This window comes from Mustela putorius, unplaced genomic scaffold, assembly GCF_011764305.1.
Source record: "Mustela putorius furo isolate JIRA1106 unplaced genomic scaffold, ASM1176430v1.1 tig00003853_pilon_pilon_pilon, whole genome shotgun sequence".
In the NCBI taxonomy this organism is placed as follows: domain Eukaryota; kingdom Metazoa; phylum Chordata; class Mammalia; order Carnivora; family Mustelidae; genus Mustela; species Mustela putorius.
This window is the reverse complement of record NW_025422005.1, coordinates 80,476,924-80,499,357: the sequence shown is the minus strand read 5'-3', so window position 1 is coordinate 80,499,357 and position 22,434 is coordinate 80,476,924. Positions and strand designations below refer to the sequence as shown.

The 22,434-nt window shown below is 38.0% G+C and overlaps 1 protein-coding gene across 6 annotated transcripts in view; it reads right to left on the bottom strand.

Moving 5' to 3' along the window:
- TLCD4 (TLC domain containing 4) overlaps positions 1 to 22,434 on the bottom strand; it is a 106,652-nt gene that overhangs the window by 6,346 nt on the left and 77,872 nt on the right. For all 6 annotated transcript variants that reach the window (XM_004752550.3, XM_045064887.1, XM_004752548.3 and 3 more), the window contains one exon: positions 11,400 to 11,473. In XM_004752550.3, coding sequence (XP_004752607.1) covers positions 11,400 to 11,473 — 74 coding nt within the window. The remainder of the gene's footprint in view (positions 1 to 11,399; positions 11,474 to 22,434) is intronic.

Here is a 22,434-nt window from a genome sequence, read left to right as displayed (position 1 = left end):
CAAACATGGGCAAAATACCTTAAACACCTCATCAAATAAGATATACAAAAGGAAAATAAGAATATAAGGTGTTCAGCATCATTTGTCATTAGAAGACTGTAAATTAAAACTATGAGATACTACTATATACCTATAAAAATGGTTAAAATCCAAAATTCTAGCAATACCAATTGCTAGGAAGGATATGGAACAACAGGAATTTTAAAGCCTTGCTAGCAAGAATAAAATGATAGGGACGCCTGGGTGGCTCAGTTGGTTAAGCAGCTGCCTTCGGCTCAGGTCATGATCCCAGCGTCCTGGGATCGAGTCCCGCATCGGGCTCCTTGCTCGGCAGGGAGCCTGCTTCTCCCTCTGCCTCTGCCTGCCACTCTGTCTGCCTGTGCTTGCTCTCGCTCTCTCTCTGATAAATAAATAAAATCTTTAAAAAAAAAAAAGAATAAAAATGATAAAGCCACTTTGGAAAACAATATGGCAGTTATAACACTAAACATGTTTATAGCACATAACCCAGCAATCACTCCCCTAGGTATTTTTCCAACTGATTTGAAAATTAAGTCCACACAAAAAAATTACACACAAATGTTTACACCAGGTTTATTTATGACTGCAAAATACTGGAAGCAAGCAAACAACCAAGATGTTATTCAATAGGTGAATGGAGGGGGCACCTGGGTGGTTCAGTGGGTTAAACATCTGCCTTCAGCTCAGGTCATGATTTCAGGATCCTGGGATGGAACCTCATGTCAGGCTCTCTGCTCAGCTGGGAGTCTGCTTCTCCCTTTCACTCTCCCTCTGCTCTCCCCTGATCTCTCTCAAGATAAGAAAACTGGATAAGCAAATTGTGGTATATCCACATAACACAATGCCATTCAGCAATAAAAAGGATAAGCTACCAATTTACATAACCACATGGATGACTCTTAAATGCATATTACTAAATGAAAGGAACCGGTCTGAAAATGCTACTCCCAGTATGATTCCATTTATATAACATTTCAGAAAAAGCAAAACTAAAAAGACAGAAAACAGGTCAGTAGTTGCCAGAGGTTCAGGGAGAAAGGAAGAGAGTGGGGTAAGTGAAGCATAAAAGATAATTTAGGGTGGTGAAACAATTCTGTATAATACTGTATTGGTGAGTATATGATGTTACGCATTTGTCAAAATCCACAGAACAGCATGAAGATTTTAAAATTTTAAAATGTCACTTAGGAGGCTGGGGGTGCCAGGATGGAATCTAGACTGTGACAAAATAATCTAACTGCTTTACAAATACATATATAACCTCACTGTAGGAAGTGGGGTCAAAACAGGTAATCTAAGTAACTGTGAAAATGTATGGTAGCTGTAAGACTAAAGACAAAAGAAACTGTATACATGCACTGTACTCCAGTTGGTAAAGTTTTGTGTCATGGAAGAACAGGTTAATAATTCTGAAACCATTATACATATATATTGGGATTTAGCAAATAAGTACATCTGTTTGATAGTGAAGTGAGGTCCAAGTGTCTCACTGCTGGAGTGGAAAGTTACAGACAAGTGAGTGGAAAAGGCTAGACTGATCCATATGCTACTGGATTAGAGTTGAAAACATCAGTGTGAACTCATTTAGCTTAATATAAATACGGATGTAGCAGAAATAATTATAGCTAGCTATGTATACAGAGGTTAGTATACTTCCAAGTTGTCACCTGGAAGAACATAGAAACAATGACGCCCCACAGTAATGAGCAGACCCAGGGCCTAGATCTTGGTTTCTAATACCATTCTCCAACAAAAGGAACCAGGGCTCCTTGAGACACAGCTGATTCTAGGGCTGGAACAGAGAATATACAATAAGAATCCAGCAAATTTTTTACTGCCAGAAAGTAAGGAAGTACTCAAGAACCAAAATGATGAGGTTCTACCAAAGGTACACAGAAACCAACCAAAAGAGCTCAATGGCAAAAGCTCTAACATTTTGAACAAATAATAAATAAATAATTCAGTACTAGATTAAAACCACCTGAAGCATAAACAGATATCCATGAATCCATAGTATTATAAATGAATGAAGGAATGAGTGATTGGAAGAGAAAAGATAAATATCCTATGCAGAATAATTACAAATAATTTCTGTAGATACTGCACTCTCAATGAAATAAGGTGTAACTCCCCCTCCCCAAAAGGGGAGCTACTCACAGTGACTTATTTCCAAAGTTCAGGATAGAAGTGGGATGGAAAGAGTACCTTTAAAATTGAAAACTCTGACAAACCCGCTTCAGCCAGGTGAACAAGGAAAACATCCAGTGTTAAGTCGTGTTTATAGCAGGGAAGCCTAACATGCTGTCATGAGAATGGCACTTTACTTCTGTAGTCTTCCTCCCAAAACCCCATAACCCAAGTCTAATCATGAGGAAAAACATCAGACAAATCCAAAATGAGAAATATTGCACAAAACACCTGACCAGTACTCAAAAACACCTCAAAAAACAACCCAAGTCTGAGAGACTGTCACAAAAAAAGAGGAGTCTAAGGAGATATAACTAAATGTAACATGGTATCCTGGAGGGGGTTCCGGTTCAGAGTAGATAAAGCTTGGGAATTCTGAATACAGTACAGACTTTGGTTAATAATAATGTATCAGTATTAGTTCATGAACTGTGACAAATGTACACTACTCATGTAAGACCTCCTTCTTCTTGTTCCATCTAGATAGATTCTTTTGTCTCTCTCACCAACATGCTCAATTCTTCCTAATCCAAAAGTCTCCCCTCTGCTCGTCTTCCCTATCACGCTTTCTGAAAGGGAAGTCAACAGTATATTCACAAACATTCTTGCTCCACTTCACAACCCAGTACAATACAATCACCTTCCCCTACAAAAAGAAATTGGTCACCAGTGGCTTCTCCATACCCAAGACAGTGGGTCTGTCTTAGCCTTCATCCTAAGTGGCCTTTCTGTAGCATACAACATTGCCAACCATCGTAATTCCATCTCTCCTGACCTCCATGATACTATTTTCCTCTTGGTTCTTAACACTTTCTCAGTCTCTACTTCCTCTGCCCGTCCCTTAAATATTTGTGCCTCCCAAGCACCATTCCCTTCTCTATGCATTACCAAGGACATTTCAGCCACTCTCAAGGGCTCAACATGCTAACATTAATCTCTAATTTCAAGTCCTCTCTCAAGGTCTACTTGTAGTTCCAGATTTTTAATTTATTGTTGAACATTTTCACCTCATTTATTGGTGAGCATTTCACAAATCACAAATTCTCATATATGCCCAAAACTCAACATGCCTGAAACCAATACCCTATTCCTTGCCTAACCACTCCTCCCCACCACTGCCACAGAAAACTGCCTGTTTCTCTTCTGATCCTCCCAATCATTTGTGGGTTTTCTGATAGATGGAAACATTTTTATTTTCATGAATAAACTCCATTTTAGTATAAAAATTAAGGAATTTGCATAAGCAAACTTTCACAATAACACTAAGCTATAGAAAATTGGTTTGTATAATTAAATGGTTATATTTCAGGGAACTGGATAAGACTGGAAAGAGCCCAAAGGCCATCATTTCAATACAGTTTGTATGTTAGTGTGTCATGAGCATCCCAGTGTCTGCTTTTCTTTGTTCAAATTCAGGTCTTTCTGTAGAAAACGTGTGTGTGTGTGTGTGTGTGTGTGTGTGTGTGTGTTCTGCAGATTCTATTTATTTGTTTTAAAAACTGAAGTATAATTGGCATAGCACAGTATATTAGTTTCAAGTGTACAACATAGTGTACCACACTGAGCTACTAACTACAAATAGTGAAAAGACAATGTATTATATGGTATAATTCACATCTGGAAAAAGCAGAAGGGGCTCCCTGCAGGTAGAGAAAGAAAGAAAAAAGTGAGAAAAGAGGATGAAAGCAAAAAACCAGTCCCTACACAGCACTGGTTCAGTGAGTTTTTGCAGTTCAGAGTTGAGAGTCAGAAGGTTGAATGAGCCTTGGGAAAGCTGCAGGGTCCGGGAGATATTGTGAGTTCAAGAGGAGCGAAGAGAATTTTAAGAAGTGTTGCTGTGAGTAACAAATTGGATCTTTGTTGACATCCTTGGAAAAACTCCAATAAGGTTTTGGAAGGCTGTACTGTTTCTGGGACTCTACACAGAGACTGGGCAGTAAACTGACCCTAGTTATATCTTGGTTGCAAATGTCATTCTTTCAGGCATGTAAATACTTGGTGTTTAATAAATATTAACTCTGAAATTTTAGGGATTCAGAAACTTAATTTTAGAAAAGTTATCTTCCGCCCCAAAGTTATTTTGGCTCCCCTTCTTCTAAACTATTCCTTCATTATCTTTTCTCCCTCGTCTTATGCTTCCATTCTAGACACTCAACTTATCCTCTCAATGCCATCTTTTCTCATGGCTTCAAATGTCACCTCTATCTGATCATTCCAGAATTCCTCTCTGTGCCTCTCACTACATTTCCACTCAGATGCTCTGTTTGTCCTCTTATTGAACAGCTCCAAACCAAACCCACCAGCTTACCTGTAGTCTTCTCTTGCCTCCTCATCTCTTTTCATGGGCCCATTCCTCAAATGTATAGACAGCAGAGAAATTATCCTAAACTCGTCCCTTTTCTCTATCTCTAATTTCTCATCCATTGCCAATTTCGCTTTTTCTTCCCTGAAAATCTCTATTCTGTCATCTTTTCTCTACCTCCACAGCCTAATTTGGGGGCTCCTATTTATTTTCCAGACTAAGGAAATTATACCATTCATTCACACAACTAAGAGCTGTCTGCTAACTTTCTAACACAATCTTTTTGCCTCCAGTCTTCCAATCCATCCTACAAATACCAAAAACTACAATTACTCAGGGCTCTTTTCAGAATGTCTTCCTCCACTGGTATACATCCTCTCTGTCCACCAGGTCAAGTGCAATCAGCTCTCTCTGACACTCAACACCCTGTTTTGCCACCTTCCTCCTAGACATACTTTTTGATTCCACAAGTTTAGGCTTCTCTTTCATAGAGTGTGATTATTCCACTTTTTTAAAACTTATGTTCATTCCTTCTTCCTTGAATGAAGGGTCTCCCATCCCCACCCACTTCTAAAAACATCCTAAAACATTTTAAGAATATGTTCTGCCTTCTCTATAAAGGCTTGTATGACAAATACCAATTAATAATAGATCTTAAAATGTGGTCCATGAACCCCTGAGACTTTTTGCAGGGTGTACAAGGGAAAACTTTTTATAATATTAAAATATTATCCACATTGCTCCTTGTGCTAACTTCTACAATGACAGTGCAAAGCACTGGTAGATAAAATTACTGGCATCTTAGCACAAATCATAACTATGGCACAAGATGGTACTAGTGGACATTGTATTCTTTACAGCCACACACTGGCAATTTTAAAAACAAAACAAGGGAGGGGGGGAAAAGTTACAAAAAGGGGGAAAAACTGGTTTCACTGGAGAATGTCCCTGAAGAAGAAGAAGAATTTCACTGCATCATAACCTTTGAGTATATCTTTTTAATATTCTGTGTGATAAAATGAGAAGTATACATAAAACACTTCTGCTGCAAAGTTTAACAGCTGTCTGAAGGGAAAAAACCCTTGAATGATGATTTGAATTATGAGCTAAACTACATGTCTTTTCCATAGAACACCATTTTTACTTGAAAAAAACAACTGAAAAACTATGTTATTTAGACTTGGGTATTTGGCAGGCATTTTCTCAAGAGTGAAAAGTGAGTTTATCACATTGAGAAAAGAAGCTTGTCAGTATTTGTTGCCAATAACAAAATTTGAACTTTCAAATGAAAATCAGAATTTTGGAAAAAATTCTGTCTGGAAAAAGACTTTGATAGCCTCCCAAGATTAGAGATTTTTTAAATGAGATCAGTGGTGACATTAACTACTGTGAGGTTTTTAAAATATTACTAATAAATGTACCAACATTTGGAATGCCTACACAACTCAGTGGACCAAATAACCAAGTGACCAAGGCATGATGTTACATAATTATGCATGGGCAGAAGATTCAAAGCACAAAGAGACCAATGAATTTGAATGTAACTACGTATGGAAAGTTCATTGATACAGTTTCAGATTCTACATTTAACTAAGCTTTAAGAAACTACCTCTTGGTATGTTTCAGCGTAATGTTAGAGAAGAATATCCTTGAATACTTCAAAAGGCTTCTCAAATACTTCTACCTTTTCCTATTACATTATTAACTCAGAGAGGCTGGATTGTTTTTGTTTTTGTTTTTTTTTCATATGCTTCAACCAAAACAACATTTCACAACACACCGAAAACAGAGGCAGCCTTGAGAATCCATCTAAATACCACCATGCTAGACATTAGGAAGATTTGTAAAAATGTACATCCATGACACTGTTCCCACTAAAATTTTTTTTCAATTTGGCAATGTAGTTATTTTTTGCAAAACAAAAACAAAAACAAAAACAAAAATAACCCACATTATATTAACATAAAATATTATTGTTACTATTAATGAATTAATAAATATTTTTAATGTTGCAGTTTTAACTTCCAATCTGGCAAATATCAACAGATAGAAGCCCACGGAAATAAAAGTTCATTCAAGTCCTCAATACTTATGAGATCAACAAGTTTGAGACCAGCTGATTTATAACATTAATACCAGCACATTTTTCTTGCCCCTTTTCAAATAATGTCTTGTTTTACTAGCTCATTATTTCATATTTAAGTCCTATGTAGACCCGCCACCAGACACCAAATTTGAAGATCCCAGAAGGCAGGGACTGGGACATTTAGGAACTGAGGAGTTATTTAGGAAATACTAAATTAACACATTAAGAAGCATATGTACAAAGTTCTTATCAGCTATTTAATTTTAATAGCAATGTATAAATATGTCCTCATAGCAATGAAAGGCATTTAGGCAAGAAAGAAGTTATCACCACTGAAATACTTTAATAGAAAGAAACCTGATGCAGCCTATAACTCAGCAGCAGAAATGTAACTGAAGCTCAGGTGTCTGAGCTTTATTTCAGTCTTCTTTTCCTCTATAACCCACCACATGCATCCCATGTGTCTTCTTAAATTATACAGAGCTTTAAAATAGAGAAAACATTAAAATATCCCAAACCATAAAGAAAACAATTAACCAACAGAAAACTCTAAGAGAGCTTCAGTAGCTGCACTCAGTTTTGTTATGATCTCCTTGTTGCATTATACCATTTCCTGTTCCCATTCCAACCACACTTCTCCTTTTCTTAATTTACTAAAGACTCAAGGCTTTTAGATAAAGGTATAAAATTAAACTATTTCTACTTTTATGAGTTCTCAAAGAGTTTCCAACGAAAACGACTTGAAGTTCCTTTAAGTGCCAGAGTTAATTTTCTCCTGCTTTAAAATCTCATATTCTGAATCATATTTAAGAGATGGACATTGTTAGAACTTAACTTATCACCTCTTGGGGGTCATTTTTTCAAAAAGTAATTAAATGGCTACTATGTGCCAGACAATAATTGCTGGACCACTCAAACTTTAACAAAATTTTGCCCTTGATCTAATGAAACACAGAGATGAGTAAGAAACAGAAAAAAAGAGAGAGTGAGTGAGAGAGAACATTATCATAAAACACACTAATCATATTGGTGTAACTGTATGTCACTATTATGGAGGCACAGGTGAGGGACACCCAACCCAACCTGAGAGAGATGGGGTTTAGTGATGGAAATAATCCTCAGGCTGGGTTGTGAAGGATGAGTAAGGAGCCAGGAGACCTTTCTACATATGGACAAGTTGGAATGAGAGGAGATTTTTGAGGGAGGGAAATGCGGCAGAAAGAGTAACAGATGTACTTGGAAAGTGTTCTATGTCCCATTAAAGAGCCCACGTTTTATCCTGTAAGCAGCAGGAGTCACTGAGGGGATTCAACCAGGGAAGCTGCATGTTCATTTTTGTGTTTTAGAGAGATCATCATGGAAGAGAATAACATGGAAGCAAGATAAAAGGGAGACAGCTAGACAGTTAATCTAGAGCAGGAATCACCAAAGTTCTTCCACAAATAACCAGAGAGTGGACATAGTAACAGGCTTTGGAAACTGTCTAGTCTCTGTCACAACAAATGGACTCCACTGTTGTAATGTAATAGTAATGATGTAAACAAATGAGCATAGCTGCCCTCGATAAAACTTTATTTACAAAAAACAGCAGTGGGTTTGGCCCTCGAGTCTTAAATTGGCAATCCCTGGTCTAGAACAGCACTGTCCAAAAAAACTTTCTGCAATTAATGAAAATGTTCTATAGATGTGCTACCCAATTCAGCAGACTCTAGCCAAGTGGGGCTGTCAAGCACTTGAAATGTTACAAGTTAGCTTGAGGAACTGAATTTTTAATTTAATTTAAATGTAAATAATTACATGTGGCTTGCAGTTACCCTGTTGGGCAGGACAGGGTTAGAAGCTGGTACAGGGGCCTAGACAAGAGATGATGGCACTGAGAGTAGAGATGGAGAGTCAGTGGCCAAGGCAAGAAATATTTTGGAGGTTATCTGGTAGGACCTAATGATGGACCAAATGTAGGTGAGGGAGAAACAGTAAAAGATGATTCCCATATGTTGAGCAGGACAATGAGAGAGAATGGTTGGGCCACATGCTGAACAACAGAAAGTAAGAGACTGCAAAGGGAAATACGTTGCATTCTATTTCAGACATGTTGAATTTGTTGTGCCACCTGGGAGGAGAAAACATTTGACTATCATCAAAGAAGTAGGTAATATTAAATATGCTCTTTTTAAAAGAGAAAGCAACTGTAGCACAGGGATGTTAAATAACTTGGCCCAGGTCAGGGCACGTTAAGTGACAAGGTTGAATACAACTTGAGTCCATCTGGTTTTAAAATTCATGCACAGCCCATCACATGAAAATGAGCATCACATGAAATGAGCAAACAGGTCATAGCGGACACCTTGAAAGGAGAACTCAGCCCAGGGAGAAGCATGGAGATCAGTGGGCCCAGAAGAGAGCCTTGGGGAACACCAGCATTTGCAGAACCGTGTCTTACCAAGGAGGCTGAGAGAGTGTGGTCAAAGACATACAAGGATTGGATGAGTGTGGTGTCATGAAAGCAAAGGGAGTTGGGATTGAGCCCTGTGTCAGGATACCTGCTCATCAGGGTGTCTGCTTCTCCCTCTGAGACTTGCCCTCCCCCACACACTTTCTGCTCTCTCTCTCTCTCTCTTTTACTCTCTTTCAGATATTTTTTTTTTTTTTTAAGATCAGGCTAATTGCATGGTGAACATACTAATGACAGATGTCCCGATAAACAGACTAATGGTATTTGTTGCAGGAGAGTCTCATCCATGGAATGTTTTTAGGATATAGCTAGTCTAGGTTTGCTTATGGCAAACAAACCTAGAATGCATGGATTTATGGGGTCTGACCCCCTGGAGAATGTTACATAAGCTATGTAACTAACCGAGTATTAAATGGAGATGTTTCCTAATCAAGAGAGTTCCTTCTATGTCCACAATAGGAACTATGCATACTGCTTATAGCCTTCAGAGATAACCTTATTGTGGAGTCTTCCTAATGCAAAAAGGACCCAGGGAGCCATTCAGATGATCCTGAACATCTCCCTGCCTTGCCAGTGCCTCAGGATTACTTGGATCCTCGGCTTAATACAGGGTACACTCTCTAACCCATGTGAGTCTGATTTGACAGTCCCAATTCTCTGGGTTATCTCTGTACTAAGTCACAAAAGGGCTGCATGCAACCATGGGAGCCTCCCCCGACTTTGGGACTTTGCCCGAAGATTTTAAAGATAGGTAAGTTTTTCAGAGATGGAAGGGAAATGGAGGATGTGAATATGGGAAGAAACTTGAGAACCACCCACAGGTGCATGAGACAGTAAGGGTTCCAAACTGACTCTAATGAACAGTAGGAAATAAGGCTGGGAACAAACATATGGAGCACAACACAGGGAACCTCAAAGTCAGATTAGAGTCTAAACAGGATGCAGTTTTTGGAAGAAAATAAGGTCCAGAAAGTGGATCACAGGAAGGATTATGGCAGTGGCCCTGTGAAGGACAGAAGTGAGGGTGAACCTGGAAGGAGGGAAGTCAGTTGGAAGATGGAGATCCTGCAGACCCTCACCTAGGACCATGGATATAGAGTGAAAGGAACAACTAATGTTGCACATGAAAGGCATCAGCAGACCTCACTAAATGACAAGATAAGGGTCATACAGCATCATTATAAATCCACTGGCAAATAAAAGCATCTACCTCCCTCCATGAGATGGATGGAACTTAATTTCCTTTCTCCCTCATCTCCTTGAGAGTGGGATATCCTTGATATCTTGCTTTTAAAGAACAGAGTAAGGAAAAGAAAAAACTTCACAATGGAGAAACCTGGCAAACATCACCTTAACCACGTGATAGCCAAGTTCACATCCCCCAATGATATGGACATCATGTACCTTCTAACAGGATGTGATGAGAAGGGCACTTTGCCTCCATGGGATTCCTTCCAAAACCCCATCACCTCCACCTAGTCATAAGAAGAAAGGACAAATCCAGACTAGGGGACAGTTTTTTTTTTTTTTTTTTTTTTTTAATTTTTTTATTTTTATAAACATATATTTTTATCCCCAGGGGTACAGGTCTGTGAATCACCAGGTTTACACACTTCACAGCACTCACCAAATCACATACCCTCCCCAATGTCCATAATCCACTGGACAGTACTTCTTAACACTGTCAAAGTCAAGAAAAACAGGGAAAGACTCAGAAACTGTTACAGACCACAGGAGACTGGGAAGATACTAAACTAAATGCAATGTGGCAGTCTGGACTGAATCCTAGAACGAAAAAAAAAAAAAAAAACACTAATGGAAAAATTGATGCAATCCCACAAAGTCTGGAGTTCACTTAATGCAACCTATCAGTGCTGGTTTCTTAAGTTTTGACAAATGGTCCATGGTAATGTAACATATCAGCAACAGAGAAAATCAGGTGAGGAGGATATGGGTGTTCGTATGCTCTCTTGGCAACTTTCTGTAAATCTAAAATTAGAAGTCTATTTTTTTTTAAATGATGGATGAAGGTAATGTGGACATCAGAATCTGGGAATAGGAATACGCTGGTATCAAGAATGTGAACTGGCCCCAAGGTGAACCCAAGTATAATAAAAGCATTGCCATCCTTCAGACAGAGCTCTGTTCAAAAGCTAGGACCACCACTCTATACCTAGGGGATCTTGGATAAGTTTCTCTCACCTTTCGAAGGCTTGGTTTCCTCATTTGCACGATGGTGATAATAATTCATGTCACACATTCTCATTTTTATTTAGTACCTTTAGGATCTTTGGGAAAGTTTCCCCAAACAAAAAGGAAACAGCACAAGTTTAAAATAATTAGTCACCTACCGCTGATTCACAAAAGGGCTGGAAAGTTCTGCAAGCAGGCGAAAATTCCCAATGTATGCCAGGACTCCATCCCTCTGGATGATAAACATAAAACACAATGTCAGGGAGGACATGCTTATCAACATTTCCAAATATAAAGGAACATTCAATAACTTCTCAGCATAAAATAACAATTGATATCAAAACAGACCAAGTGTCCTAGCTGATTTTTTTCTTTATGAGAATTTAGAAATGTCACTAGAATTCTAAAATATTTTTAAAAGACAGCATATTGTACACTTATGTTCACCTATAAAAACGGATTTTAAGCAGTTGTCCCATGTTGAACTAAAGAATTCTGCAAACAGCCACTGGTGACAACATTCTCGAATTACTGTAGAAATAATGATCAAAGTAGTGTGAATTTCAGAAGTTGAGGAATTTTATAGCAGTTATATACTTAAAAGAAACTCATTTTTATATCCATTAATAAAAGCACCTTAAAAAAATCTCAAAAGTGTACTTAACATCCTAAATAACATCTGTAAGCCTGTGAGCAGATGCATATTTGCCAAAAGTAACAACACATGCTAAAATTTATGTATCACATTTGACCTGAAAAATGTATATGTCAATCAGAAGATCCTACAGCTAAAACACACACTCACAGGACCTCTCTGAATTTAGAAACAATGCCCAGTACACTGTATGAATGTAATAGGAAAAGTAGAACAGAGTTAATAAACTCTGAAGAACAAAGAAGTATACATTAGAAAGAAGAACAAAAGTATACATTCCAAAAATATCAGGTAATTTAAACACTGTTACTAGGTAAACAGTCATTCCAGCACTTCCAACTCAATCAGAATTATGATCACGCACAAAAAGAAATAGTCATACCTGCGCCTAAACATTAGATATACATGGAACTTCAGAAACCCTATTCCTATAAGCTATACCATGCTGCCTTCCAAAATGGGAACAATATAAAGCAATAAAAACAAAGGAACATTTTATTTGAAGGTTTTCAGTTCTTCTCCATGGAAATTATTTTAGGGATTGAAAATTCAGAGCTGATTATACAAATTAGCTTTTCCAAGACTAATCTAGAACTTTTTATAATCTCAAATTCACTGGCCTTAGTGAAATTGAAATGTGTGATGAGGAGGAAGGAAGGAAGAGGGACAAAAGAACAAAGACAATGGGCAAGGTGAGTACTGTGCACAGGGGTGATCAACTTTATCTAAAGTCAGCAGAGACACAGCCACACCACTCCAAAAACACATGACAACACAGAAGAAATATTACTCATAGGTGTTATTACTTTAACAGAGAACTAGAATCAGTATTTATCTGAAATTATATATTGTTCTGTACTATTTAGTTTTCTGTTATGGTAAGAGCATTTATTTCAATAAACAGTAAGGTTAATAAGGGTATTTAGTAGTAATTAAGAATAGGACAATTTAACAAATAAAATGTGTGAAAACGTAGTGTGTGTGTGTGTGTGTGTGTGTGTGTGTGTGTTTTAAGGGGAGGGGCAGAGTGAGAGGGAGAGAATCTTAAGCAGGCTCCATACCCAACGCACAGAGCTGATGGGAATGACAACCTTACCACCCTGAGATCATGACCTGAGTCGAGATCAAGAGTCAGACACTTAACCAACTGAGCCACCCAGGAGCCCCAATATTTTTATGTTCCTTTCTGCCCTTTTTGTTTTGATTTTACTTTTTTTTTTAAGATTTTATTTATTTATGTGACAGAGAGAGATCACAAATAGGCAGAGAGGTGGTCAGAGAGAGAGAAGGGTGGGGGGAAGCAGACTCCCCGCTGAGCAGAGAGTCCGATGTAGGACTTGATCCCAGGATCCTGAAATCATGACCAGAGCCAAAGGCAGAGGCTTAACCCACTGAGCCACCCAGGCGCCCCTTTTCTGCCCTTTTATTTAAACTTTCTTCTGGATATTTAAATCTAGTAGGCTATATTATTGTATATTTTCAGAAACATACATCTGAGACTTTGTAAAAAGGGAATGTAAATACAATGGGACTAAACAGTTATCTATATTTAATAAAAAATAATAGTGATATCTTATCCATGATACAGTAGGATATTTTTACTCTTTGCTTCCTTTTCCACTACTACGTTAGGTGGGGGTATATATATATATATATATATATATATATATATATATATATATATATATTGCCTCCCCCCAGCCCAGTAATGAACTACAGTCCAACAGAAAATTCACTTTGACTTGTAGCTCTGCTCTTGTAAGTCCACATTACTGATACTAGTCTAACAGGATGACCTCAATTTAAATATTTTCTTAACAAAGGTGTAAGCAGGGGCACCTGGGTGGCTTAGTTGGTTAAGCAGCTGCTTTCAGCTCAGGTCATGATCCCAACGTCCTGGAATCGAGTCCTGTATTGAGCCCCCATCAGGCTTCCTGCTCAACAGGGAGCCAGTTTCTTCCTCTGCCTCTGCCCCTGCCCCTCCCTTGCTCATGCTCACTCTCTAATAAATAAATAAAATTAAAAAAAAAAAAAAGAAAGGTGTGAGCATAAAATACTTGAGATTTTACTTACTAACAACGGGAAGCTTTTTACAGGAATTAAGTTTCCAGTTCTCTTGAAAAGGCCCACCCATTTGAACCTGCAGGCTTCTTTTGTAGACCAGCTATCAGTCTCCAAGATCCTCTGCATGTATAAATTCATCATACAGACTACCCATTTGTAAAATATCCATCCTTTTCAAGACTCCAAAGCATACTGGATGGATTCCAAACAAGTCAACAGTTCTAGTAAAGAAAAGCCATTCAATGTGGCTACTCTCTTTTCTGGTAACATTTTTGAGTTCAGAAGCAGTCTTATTTCCCCAAAATGAGTCATTATCCACCGCATGAGTGTTCGTCACAACCTGCGCACCACATTAAATAACTAAGGTTCAGACTGTTCATCCTTTTCTGGCGTTTTTTACAGGTTCCTCAGCAATCACCGAACCTTTCAGAGAGACAGTACATAAACACTTCTTGATTTAATGTAAGACTTTTCTGCCTTCACATCCTCAATTGTTTCCAAAATCCAGAAGGACATTCTCCTTGCCTCATACTCTAAACATGTAATTTTACAGCTGGTCAACATCTGTTAGCAACAATTGTAGCCACGTGGTAGGCAAACATCTATGGAGGTCATCTCCCTCCATTTCCATGAAGTAAAACCCTCATTGTTTTTGCAGGTTTTAAGGAAGCTAAAGGGAAGAACGAACTTTCCTTACAAAACTCTCAACGTCAGAGGTAAGCAAATCACATCCCTTTTCAGCTCTGTTCTAAGAATGCAAGGTGTGGAAGACGTTTCTCAGGTAGTATCTTTTCATTTTCTTTGGTGAGAAGTTTACAGACTGAATGGAATTTGCCAAGTTTACATTTGCACTGTCTGCCAAATATACAGACAGACTGAGCAAAAGCTAATCCATATTTGAACAATACACCAACAATTTTTGTTTTATGTGATTTCTTTATAATCCTTATAGGAATCAAAAATTCAACCTGAAATCCCATTTTTTAAATCAAAGTACCTAAGAGCTAGGGAAACATCTTTGTGTTGCTGTGATTTGATGCAATACTCAGTGGAGTGAAGAAAGTTAAGACTGTTGGTAAGATCCAACAGAATCAGCTCTCTATGTTGTAAGAAGCCAACACATCTGTTATCAAAGTTTACTTTTTTTTTCACCAACAGGATGTTTTAGTTGCAACCTCTGAATCAGGAAATGTAACTTTCGTCAGTTTCATAGAACAATCAAGGGAAAAAATAAAATGCGTATATCCATGTGACACATCCATGTTAATTCAGTGCCTACTGTTTTCAACTGAGCAACAATGTCCTTTTGGAAGATAAAAAATGTGCAGATGGATTTAGAAGCACCTGCCCATCTCATTCAGACCCATTGAGACTCCGTGTCTACACATGCTTTTACATTCTCATCTCTACCAGGCCCACAGTTTTCTAGAGCTGCCATAACAAAGAACCACAAGCTGGGCAGCTTAAACAACAGGAAGTTATTGTCTTACAGTTCTGGAGGCCAGAAGTCCGAGATCAAGATGACGGCAGGCCCATGCTCCTTTGGAAGGTTCTAAGGAAGGATCTGCTCCTGGCCTCTCTCCTAGCTTCTTGCAGTTCCTTTGTTTCTGGCAGCCCAACTCCAATCTTCACATGGCATTTTCCCTGTGTACATATCTGTGTCCAAATTTTCCCTTTTTATAAGGATACCAGTCATATTGGATTAAGGACCCATCATACTCAACTATGACTTCATTTTCACTTAACTAATAACATCTGTATTGATCCTATTTCCAAATAAATTCACATTCAGAGGCAGTATGACTTAGAACCTCAACAAATGAATTGGGGGGCAGGATATAAGTCAATCCCTAACAATGTCCAATCCCAAATTCTTTTCTGCACATTGTGCAATATGGTCTGTTTTGGTTATCTAATTCCCTACTCCATGTGTCTTTCCATCCATCTATAATAACATATCATTATATACTAATATATGTAATAATACATATTATACATATTTCCATATATAATAACTATAACCTTTACTGGTGATGCTTGGAGCATTATGGTGTTGGCATCATAACTAGTCTCATTCTCATCTGAATTTCCAATGGATAGTCAAAGATGACTGTTAAAGCTCATGATTTTAACACTTCTGTTGCATCATTCAGGGTAATGTGACAATGAACGATCCATTATTGTGAACCGCAAATCATGGTTGCCATGATTTTTTGCATCATAGGAAAAGATTTCACAGGATGTGAAATTTTCAGTGGTAAAATGGTAAAACCAGGATGAACATGGGCAGGCCATCCTGTCTTTGTTTTATTATGAATCTTATTATAATGAATCCCAAATGGCAGGTGAACTTTTTCATTTTAATACATAATCAAAATCACATTCCCAGTGATGAGAAAGAGGAAAGAAAAAAAGAATAAACCTCTCTAACTCATCTAGCACTAAGAAGCCCTTTCAAGATAATAGGAAACAAACTTTCATATTCTAAGTTCCTGGATGTTTCATGGACTTATTTTTTAGTTTTGGTGATTTGTTTGAAATTTAGGTGAGTATTTCCAAAGGAAGTGGTTAGAATATTTAAGTTAAGAAAAGGTCAGAAAAATAAGTAATTGTGTTTAGCTTCCCAGGAAAATTAAACAGCTGAAATGTCCTGCTTTTCTCTCTTACCATAGTTAAATTCTGCAGTGAGTAGAGAGCAAAGGAGAAGAGCTTTGAAAGTAGCGCACAGGTAGAACATGACTCTTGGAGAGGCAAAAAATGCAAGGAAAGTAGTTACTTTAGTGAGATTCTTACTTGAAGCAGACATACAAAAATCTTAGAAATATTTATTCATGTATGTAACAAACATTTACTCTTATTTTTAAAGTTAAATTCTCTCATTTATAACATTGCCTTTCTTTCCTCAGTTAAAGACCGCTCCTCTTTCAGTCTATTTTTTCTAATAATCTTCTTCTTTTGTTTATTGTTTTTTTTTTAAAGATTTTATTTTATTTATTTGACAGAGAGAGATCACAAGTAGGCAGAGAGGCAGGCAGAGAGAGAGAGAGAGAGAGGAGGAAGCAGGCTCCCTGCTGAGCATAGAGCCCGATGCGGGACTCGATCCTAGGACCCTGAGATCATGACCTGAGCCGAAGGCAGCGGCTTAACCCACTGAGCCACCCAGGCGCCCCTTGTTTATTGTTTTTAAATCTATGGCATTCTAGGTAACTATATCCAGTGTTGAGAGGGTATGACAGACCAACTGCTATAAAGTATTAATTTAATTATATGTTATATTATATAAAAGAATTATCATTCCTAAGGCCAGCCAAAGCCTTGCTAAATTACTTACTCTACCTTTCAAATAAATCATTTTTCCAAAGATGAGACCCAATACTGAAATTTTTAAAGTTTTTGTGATTTCTTAAATATTTTCAAGCAGACACACCAGAGTCATACAAAATATTGAAATAGTATCATAGCAATATAGTTTTACTCTCAATTCAAGAAACAATTTTAAATATTTCTCTCTAGTGAGCTTTAAAAATACAAAAAAAAAAAACCCTGAAATATACTAAGGCTTTTTTGAGAGTTTAGAAAATTATTTCTATTCTAACTCTTTTCAAATTGGTATAAAATTAAAAGGAACTATTAACCAAAATATCAAATTATTAGCAGATAAAACCTGACTTTATAATAGTCTTTAAATATTAAAAGTTACTAGTACAAATTATAAATTTGATATGTTGCTTTCATCTAAATTTAGCCAAAACGCTGTATCGCCACACTTTGAAAAGACTTTCTCTTGAGTCTATAAAAAATTGGGCACAGCATCCTGGCTTTTCTTCTAATTTCTTTCACCTCTTCCCAAAGAAAATGGTTAGTTTTTTCATTTCTAACCCAGTGGTTCTCAAAGACTAGCAGCATCAGCTTCGCCTGGAAATATTGCTAGACATGAATATTCTCGGGTCCCCTCACAGACTCATTGACTCAGAACTCCTGGGGGTCAGGCCCGCTAAGTGGTTCCAATATTTACTAAAGTTAGAGAACCACTGTCCTAGCTTTCAAATTACCTAGGAATCTCTAAGCTCTCGGGGAACTGCCTCCCTACTTCTCTGAAACTGTAGTGAAGATTTATAAAGTCCCCGTCAGATTCCACAGCATTATGAAGGCAGACCAGCTACATCTCTCTAGAAGTATTTTCCTGACCCCTTAATCCCCAGCGGGGTCAAGTGTCTCAACAGATCTGTCTGCTTGTCAGCATGCTTTTCTCTGCAAGTATCCACATTCTTTGTGTCTCATTCACTGTTCTATCCATAGAGCCTAGATCAGTGCCTAGCCCATATTTCCCAAATTGAACCTCACCTCCTCCTCATTGTGAAGCAAACAGAATCACTTCCAAAACCAAAATCCTAAGAGTCCTACAAACCTATTTCTGAGTGGGTGAGCACTCTGATGAGAATATCAGTATTTCACTCTAAAAGAAAAGGAGAAAAATATCCAGATTTTAATTTTGTAAAGAGATAAGTAGATAAGAATTAAGAGGTCATCATAAATGTGTTAAGGTTAAAAAGAAAAAACTAAACAAAACCCAAAAAACAAAAAGCAAAGTTCTGATATTTAATTTCCAAAACTTGATACATTTATATTAGTAAAGCAAGACAGAAAAAAAAAAAGGGTAGGCAAGCAAAAGAGATGGGGAATATCACCTCACATCTATCAGCTTGGCTAGTATCAAAGATTAAAAAAAGGAAGTGTTTGTAAGGGTATGGAGAAAGGGAACCTTCATGCACTCTTGGTGGGAATGCAAACTGATGCAGCCACTGTGGAAAACAATATGGAGTTTCCTCAAAAAAATTAAAAATAGAACTACCATATTATCCTGCAATTCCACTTCTTGGTATTTACTTGAAAAAAATAAATAAAAACAAAAAACAAGAACACCCATTCGGAGAGAATCATGCACCCCTATGTTCACTGAAGCATTATTTACAACAGCCGGGATATGGAAGCAACCTAAGTGTCCATCGACAGATGAATGGCTAAAGAAGTGGTGTACAGATACACAATGGAATATCACTCCACCATAAAAAGAAAAGAAATCTTGCCATATGTGAGAACATGGATAGACTGGACCTAGACAGTTTTATGCTAAGTTAAAGAAGTCAGAGAAAGATGAATACCATATGATTTCACTTATATGTGGAATCTAAAAAACAAAACACATGGACAAGCAAAACAGAACAGAAACAGACCCATAGATACAAAGAGCAAACTAAACTGATGGTTGCCAGAGGAAATGGGTATTGGTGAGCGACAGGGCAGGTGGCAAAATGGGTGAAGGGAGTGAAGAGGTACAAACTTCCGGTTATAAAATAAGTCATAAAGATGTGATGTACAACAAGGGGAGTAGAGCCAATAATACTGTAATAACTTTGTATGGTGATAGATGATACCAGACTTAACATGGAGATCATTTGGTATTGTATAAAAATATAAAATCATGATGATAGGGCGCCTGGGTGGCTCAGTGGGTTAAGCCGCTGCCTTCGGCTCAGGTCATGATCTCAGGGTCCTGGGATCGAGTCCCGCATCAGGCTCTCTGCTCAGCAGGGAGCCTGCTTCCTCCTCTCTCTCTCTTTCTCTGCCTGCCTCTCTGCCTACTTGTAATCTCTGTCTGTCAAATAAAATAAATAAAAAAATCTTTAAAAAAAGAATTATAAAAAAAAAATTTAAAAAAAAAATCATGATGATATAAGCCTGAAACCAATAGGATACTGTATGTCAACCATACTTCAATTAAAAAAGAGATAGGAGAATTTGAGACCTGCCTGAGAATAGCTATGGATCAGAAGGAAAACAGCAAGAAGCAGGTTATGAGGGGTGCCCGGGTGGCTTGGTGGGTTAAGCCTCAGCCTTCAGCTCAGGTCATGGTCTCAGGGTCCTGGGATTGAGCCCTACACTGGGCTCCCTGCTCAGCAGGGAGCCTGCCTCCCTCCCCTGCCTCTCTGCTTACTGCTCTGCCTACTGTGATCTCTCTCTGTCAAATTAATAAATAAAATCTTTAAAAAGAAGAAGAAGAAGAAGCATGTTACGAATGAGTACGCCAGCAAACTAAGAAGCTGATTATTAACTGCATGACCTTGTGGCTGTTACTGAATTTCTCTAACCCCATTTCTAGATCTCTATAAATATGGTGAATGCTTTTTAATAGAGGTGCTGTTGGGAGTGTGTGGCTACTGCCGCCAACATCCTCATCTTCCCCATTTTCTGGAACAGTGGAATGACAGGCTTAGAATTAACTGATAGATGGAAGTGCCTAAGAATGCCCTTTGATTATTACCACTATATCCCGATGCTGATGGCAGAATTTCCATAAATATTTCTTGGCTGGCTGACTGTTAGAATCTTTCAAAACCTTATTCTATTTGGGAGATTCATTATAATAATTAAGCAATTAAGTCTGAGGAGGCAAGGATAGTCAGTAAATGATCATGAGCCTGTGGCATGGAGGCCAGGATTTGAACCCTAGCTCTCTCCAGTGATCTTGAGTGATTCAGTTTCTCTATTTGTCAAATGGGAGTAATACCATCTTTATGACAGAACTGATGCGAGAGTAAGATATGGTATGTAGTAATGGCAGCCAAGATGAAAACTGAAAAGACACTCCAAAAGTGGGGGAAAAAATTGTAGTTAAAGGTGAAATTGAACCTAGTACTTTTTCATATCATGATTAGAAAGACTAATTAAGCTTCAGGACAAGTCCTAAAAGGGCCTATCCCTTCCTGTCTATGTGGTAGTCTTCAGCTCACTGATATTTGGGTGAATTCACAGGACGAAGGGCCCAGCTGGAAATGATGAGGAAGAGGTGAGAAGAACGGCACGTCACCATCACAGTTAGTGAGGACTAAATGGGGACTCACTATTGCCATTTCACTATAAAACATAAATTATGTCAACACATCACTCCTCAAAAAGTGGTTAATGTTACTTTCTGTTACAGAAAAAAAAATCCAATTTCAAAGGGAAAAGAAATTCTTCTCAGGGTGAACTGTTTTATTTACAGAATAGGTTATACCAACTTTCTAACTCACAACCATACTTCACCCAATGCAAACTTCACTCTTTTCATGACAACTTTATGTTCATTACCATCATAATGTAGTAGGTTTGAAATGACCTCTGAAGATGGCCCACTTCTATTACCCACAGATTGTTTAATCCCATCTATCAAAGCTCTTTCCATTTGCCCTTCATCCTGGACAGCTCCACAGTGAGAAGTGCAGCATCTCCTAAAGCTGCTTTGGGAGCTATCTTGGGATTGCTCTTCAAAAGTTCCAGAAGGACACTGCACCTTCTCTGACTTCCACCCGCCAGTCCTACTTCTCTGATCCTGGCAATCCAAAATCTCTTCTTCACATGACAACCCTTCAAATATTTAAAGACAGTACATATCTATCTTCTTTCCAATTTGCTCAGAAAATTCTGATCTCCCCTCTTCAGAGTTCCTGAGCCTTATTAACTGCCAGTCTTCAGAAAATGAAAGTGAAGAGAACAAGAAAAACCAACCAATCTCTTGGTGAAAAGAACCATTTGCACACAATAATCTCTACCCAGTAACCAGTTAAGTCACACATGCACACACATCTTTCTGAAGGCGCAGGGTAACCTTTCCAAAGATAATTTTAGCAGAACATGTCAACATACTTCAAAATGTACATACCGCTTGCCCAAGATTTCCACTCTACAGAATTATTCTTTGAAAATAATCGCGTATGGGACAAATATGAAAAGATATAAGGCCGTTCACTCGATTTATACATAATGGTGAAACTCAGAACAAACACATAACAATAGGGAATTGGTTAAATATGATTATATATCCACATGCCATCAAAAGAGATAATGATCCAACCAGATGGCCTGAGAATGAAAACATTTTCAGAACTTACAAAAGACTTGGAGAATTTACCTCCTTCCTACTCTTCCTTAGAAAATCATTTGAGGTTATGCTGCAGCACAATGAGTGAGTGAACCAAGAAAGACAGACACGGGATCCAGGAAACAGTGGCCCCACACCAGGAAAGTCATGGCAGGAAGCCCAGGACACTGGGCAGCAGACCTAGAGAGCAATCTGTTCAGACTGCAGTGGGGACTGGAGGAGGGCTCCAAGGGCTGGAAAAGACGACCACAGAGATGCAGTGCTATCCTCCAGAATATGGAACAACTCAAATGTTAAATGTTAAATGATAAAGGCAAATGTTGCTAGAAAAAAGGGGGTCATCAGAAACTCTAAGCAAAAATTAGACAGGAAATAAAATCGTGCTTGTGCAGTGAACGGTTTTAATCGTCAAAAACGTGTTACTCACTTTCTCTGTGTAGGATCAACTAGATATAAAAGAAAACTTAATGTGATTATGGAATAAAAGGTAAACAGTTTAAAATCTCGGCAAGACAAAAGTCCAAGTGACAGAAACTGAGAGGAGAAGTACGGA